Consider the following 5,848-nt stretch of genomic DNA (forward strand, 5'->3'; position numbering starts at 1 on the left):
CCATATTGGGAAGAGGAGTAGGTGGAGCTCCGCCAATGGCAGCAGCGTACTTTGCCTTGAGCCGATAATGCTGAGCTGGCGTAAGACTGAGGAGACTTGGAAGGCCTCCTCCGCCACCTCCACTTACCCCCCCACCCCACAATGGCTGGCTTCACTGGAGCGGCGAGACAAATCAGTGGAGATTGGGTCATAGGAGTCAGCTGAACTGATATTGTTGTGGCGGTTAGCACCAAACTGAGATGCCTCACTGGAGCGACGGCTGGAATAACAGGGTGAAATACCGGAGGAACGCCGACTCAAGGTGTAAGCTGAGCTGATGGTGCTGGTGGTGCTGTCACGGCGCTCATTTAGCTGGTTCAGCAGTGTTACCTCACATGAAGATAGGTCACCCATGCGTTGGCTAGGGTACGAACCACTCAAGTTGCTCATTATGTTGGAGCTTTCAAGCAGGGAACCTGGCAGAGAAGAATGATAAAAAGAAACATTATTACATAAGGACAACAACTTATGGCATATACCGTATACATAATAGTTTGCAATTACAGACTGAGCATTACTGATGATGGCTGTTTCTCCATTTGGACTTGCTCTACTATGGAGATGACACTCGCCATCTTCAACCTTCATTGTACAGTAGAGCACTTAGCCTTTTAAACATGACAGCAAAAAGATTTCCTCAGCAGTTTCTGCTTACCGACTGCAGGTATGGGAGGCAGTTTCATGCTGTTGCGTTGTCCCTGTGGCGGCTGTGGTGCCGAGTTAACCCAGGAGCAGGAGTCCCTTACTGTCTTTAGCTTTTCCCTCTTTATGTTTTCCAGCTTAATGGTTACTGCGCCACCATGACCTGCAGCTTTCCTCAGTTGAAGTCCCACCCCAGCCTGCTGACCCCCAGTGGGAACAGTGGAGTCAACCATGGGGCACTCATCCTGCGCACTGATGTCCCCGAAGCTGCCCCCGCTGTGCATGGCCATCTCTACCCCACTGTCGTTGTTGTTGGCACTGCTAAGAGGTGACGGCTCACTGCTACATGACGAGTGGCCGCCAGGACTGGACTGATATGTCTGGAACGGGACAGCAATCAGGAATTCAATAAGCGTAGTGAATCAAATTATAGCAGGTTGATTCTAAATGAAAGGGGTTCATCATTCAATTTTCCAGTAGTGAATAAATATTCTGCCAAAAGTAACACTCACATCAATTTGCTCTTTGAATATATGATGTGAAGAAAAACAAAAAGGGGATAAAAAGTAAGTGAAATTAAAAATTAAAAATGAATATAAATGAGGGAAAAATATAAACTATAGTCTCATGCCAAGTTCAGAGAACACCATTAGGCATTCTTCACTATTAAATAATTACTATGGTTAAAAAATTCAGATTGTAATAGTGTTTTGTAATAACTAATGCAGGCCTATAATTCCACAATTGCATTAAATATAGAATAGATTGATTTATTTACAATAAGAAACACATTCTGTGAGCAACAGTCCAGCAGCAACAGTAGTTCACTCTGATTTAAAATGAACTAAAGTCTTGATCACAGCACGATGGTAGCAGTACTTGTTCAGCACCCATGCTTAGACAGTCCCAGCTTTTGAATATTAATGTGACAATGACTTCTATCATGGGTTGCTGATCTCGTGGACAGAAAAATACAGTTTAATGACAGCACAAGACTGTGTGCGGAATAATGTTTGTATCTTATATAATGCAGCACATTTTACATATGTTAAAATGGATAATCATGCACTCCTAGTCCAATTTCGTTATGCAGGAATGCAGTGATGTAGCATGAAACATGACACATTTCCCATGCTGAGCTGTAAAAAGACAGTGAGACAGTTTGGGTGCTCACCTCAGTGAAGTCTGTCCATTAGGAAGGTTTTAAGGGAAAGAGATAAGCAAGTTCAAGCACAACCAGAGAGTGGGTTAGAAGGGACGCAGGCAGTAACAGCAGAAAACATTTAGCTTCAAAGCAATGTTAGTAAAGTAGAAAACTGTAAGAAAATTGAAGTTCAGGTTATTGTTGGCTTCTTAACAACATACAATGCCATGAATTCAAAATCATGATCATGTTACATTAACTGGTGAAACTGATTATTATATATGGCTGGGCTCACCACTGAATTCTCCGTCTTGATAGATTTGACCTGCAAGCAGTCTTCCACTCCTCTAGAGGTGTTGTTTGCTTCAATTTTGCCATCCACGCCTCTTGCACCATGCTTGGAATTTGCCTCATTCTCCCCGTTGCCTTTGGGTGGCTGTAGTCTAGGAGGAGCGTCACTTCGCTGTTTCTTGGTGACGTGAGCTTCGGGTCCATGGACTGTCTTTACATGCTTCCTGAGAGAGCTTGGGTCCGTGTAGCGTTTGGTACAGCCCGGGATTTTACACACATATGGTTTCTGCCAAAAGGGATTTAACACGATTCTTATTGCGGAAGAAAGGAATTTTGACTCTCTTCAGATGTGGATGGAAAATATTAGCATGCAATAAAAAAGTTCATCGTCAGACTTTTCAGATTGTCCTATGTGAGGCCTGCATAAATCACCACAGAAATACAGCAGTGACAGCTTTTTGTGATTCCATTATGCAACTCTTAAACAGAAAATAGAACAAATGTGAAGACCTCAAAAGTGATGATTCTGGTGAATGAAATCAGATCAAATGCATGAAATCCTGCCAATCAATCAATCAATCAATCAATCAATCAATCAATCAATCAATCAATCAATCAATCAATCAATATCTCTCTCTCTCTCTCTCTCTCTCTCTCTCTCTCTCTCTCTCTTCTCTCTCTCTCTCTGTGTGGTGTGTGTGTGTGTGTGTGTGTGTGTGTGTGTGTGTGTGTGTGTGTGTGTGTGTGTGTGTGAACATACCTCATTTGAATGTGTGCGGTTTTGGTGCTAGCCCGATCTGAGGCATTGGAGAAGGCCTTATTGCAGCCTTCATGCTCACACACATAAGGCTTCTCCCCAGTGTGGGACCTGAGGTGGGTCTTGAGGTTCTCCAGGCGAGAGTAAGCTTTGGAGCAGCCTCAACTGAAAGAAACAGACAGACAGACAAATGGAACGTGAGGCTGACTGCTTGAGTGCCGTGTTATTTTGTCTGCAGCTGGCAGAGAAAGAGACGGGTAACAACAACAAAAAAGCCGCTGTGTGTTTCAGTTTTTAAATGTAATCTACTTTTGGACTCTTGCCCACCTACTGTGGAGCGCCACACAAAAGCAAAGCCCTGCTACACTTTGGTAAAAAAGGGCTATTATGTGAAATATCTAAACTAAGTGTGAGGTGTGGTAGAGCTCTTGTCTGGTGTGCTTTGTTGAGAACAAAGAGAAGTCTGTGTTAGCCTTTGTATTCACTTGTTAACTGTACAAGCTATAAATTTGGTATTCCCTTCTGAGCAGTCATTGTGAGTGTAATTGACTTTGAAATTAAAAGAGAATCAAATAAGAGAAGCTCAGAAAGGGGATGAAAAAGTCAGAAGATTCTCCCTTTAAAGACAAGAGTAAGGGGAGTCAGTGTTATCAGAAGATGCATGTGGGATTTGTGCACAGAATATACGGCTTGGTCTTAATAAGGACCCACGGCCCCCTGCTTGTCTGCAGATTTTAATTATACGCCCACGCTGTCAATCAACTTTCCTAACTCTCTCCTTCACAAGTCATCTGTTTAATGCATTCACAAGAGCCTGTGATTGAGCTTTGAAGCAAGCAAACAGCCCCCCTAATTTGATCTTCACACAGAAAATAAAGGCTTCAGTGAAACCCCATGATTTACTGTATCAACACTGAAATATCACTGGTGGCAAGTATATGCACAAGAAAATCACATGAACTTTTTAGTGAGTATATTCTTTCAGAGGCAAGAGCAGGAGTGTAGGGATGAGACTGTCTAGCTGCTAATGTGGCCAAGTAACATCTAACTTCTATTTGCATTAGTATTAGTTAAATAATCAGCTCAGCAGTCAGTTAAGAGGGACATTCCAAAGATTTTTCACATGAAGTTCCTTTTGTCAGTCATGTCCAGTACTACTGAGTGTGTATATGTGTACAATTGGTGTATTTTCTGCTGTGGCCCAGAGAAATGCTGGCAAATACGAGAAAGCACGCTGCTGTCTGCATTGTGGTGAATGTAGTTTTTATTAACTTAAAGAAGAGTAATACTAAGTTACTGAAGTACTGCCTTAAATACAGTTTCAGCTAGACAGTGAGTCAGACAATCCTGTGTTTAGCAGTCAGATAACCAGGCAGTTATCACAGGATTTTACCAGAATATGAAGTTCTTACTGTGCATTTATGCGGCTTCTCTCCCGTATGTCTTCTCATGTGGACCACCAACATGTACTGGCCTTGAAAGGCTTCTGCTCCCGTGAACACTCCTCCCAGCGACACACAAACTCCTTCTTCTCACCGGGATGTGATCATTGTTGATGTGCTGAGAGACATATCACTTCAGTCAGTCATCACAATGTATCTGAACACACGTCCGTTCTGTGATACCAACACATGTGAAAACCACTGGACTAATACCAAGTTGTGGTGTGTGTGAGTCAGCACGATTCATGCATTTTTCCTCACCAGAAGATGCTCCCTCTTTTATTATGTCCGATGCATTGTGGTCATCATTGCACTCACATTGTGAGCTTTCCATCATAATGGACAGTTTTACAAATGCCTTCCGTCAATAGGGAAACAAACCGATAATATGACTGCTTTTTTTCAGGCTGTGTGTGTTTGTGTTACCATTTTTCTAGGAAGATCAGCTTCTCTGGATTCTCATAAAAATGATCAGGAAGAGGATTTTGTGACCACCTTTATCTTCTATTCTCCTTACTTGTGACGCATCAGGAAATTGGTTGGAGCAATGAAAAGTTTCTTGTGAGATGTTTTAATGTGCACTTAAATTTTACATCAGCTTGTATAGGAGTTTGACACAAATTAGACAGCACTGGCATGAATTATGTGAGAAACGAAAAGAAACCAAATAATATGAAATTATTTTTTCTTGTAAGGACGCCACCTGAAAAACTTTAATCCAGTCCTCTGACACGAGTCGTATGAAACAAACTCAAACCTTTTATACAGCAAACATGCTTGCTGTACACACATGATGTTTCTGAACGGACACATTTCAAAACTTGCACCACATGCAAATATCCACACAACCGGAGCAACCACTTAATTTCCTGAGGACATCCAAGCCCACAATGCTTCACTTATGTGACCACTGCTTCACCAGTGAAAAGCTCTGTGGTTGGCAAATTCTGCTGAGATCTATTTTGGGTGAAGGAGGAGAGAAATGGAAACAAGTGTGTGGCCCAAGCACAGGTCTCTATTTTCAGGTTACACACTACTATGAATCCCTAAGTTGGGGGCTATTGAAAAAGGATTACTTTGGTCCAACAGAAACCAGAAAAACCCATAGGTGTGTGTATTTTCTTATTTTTTTTGATATTGTGAGACTTGTTACGAAATCTGACATGCTAAGGGAGATGTTGTCAGGAACCATTCAAGAAAAAAAGTATTAAACTAAACTCACGGATTTCTGATTGGATTTTATAAAGTTTATAGAGAGAAGAAACTTTAAAAACACCATGTCCAGTGAGGATTTAAAAAATTGCTGGTCTCACATTGTCCATCTACACCCACAATCAAACCACAACCACCTCTGTTAGTCCCCTCACTGATGCTGGCAAGCTCTCACAGAGTTTGTGGTTAGGGAGCTGGAGCTGGGGCAATAGTTCCTAAAGGTAACTCTGGTCCTGACTTCTAGCAGCCCACAGCGACCTGTCCATCTCCACCCATGGGTCTCGGTGTTTGTGGACCTGACATGTGCCCTTCCTACCACTG

At 42.3% G+C, this 5,848-nt stretch overlaps 1 protein-coding gene across 1 annotated transcript; it reads right to left on the reverse strand.

Moving 5' to 3' along the window:
- On the reverse strand, nucleotides 1-5,637 carry LOC127537265 (zinc finger protein GLI2-like). Its single transcript, XM_051959415.1, is given in 9 exon segments — nucleotides 1-455; nucleotides 695-1,061; nucleotides 2,121-2,402; nucleotides 2,877-2,905; nucleotides 2,908-3,033; nucleotides 4,267-4,347; nucleotides 4,350-4,412; nucleotides 4,415-4,433; nucleotides 5,629-5,637. Coding segments are annotated over 9 exon segments (1,308 nt in total). The 3' UTR covers nucleotides 1-123.
- Nucleotides 5,638-5,848: the final 211 nt, after the last annotated feature.

Source organism: Acanthochromis polyacanthus, chromosome 14 (assembly GCF_021347895.1).
Source record: "Acanthochromis polyacanthus isolate Apoly-LR-REF ecotype Palm Island chromosome 14, KAUST_Apoly_ChrSc, whole genome shotgun sequence".
Classification (NCBI taxonomy): domain Eukaryota; kingdom Metazoa; phylum Chordata; class Actinopteri; family Pomacentridae; genus Acanthochromis; species Acanthochromis polyacanthus.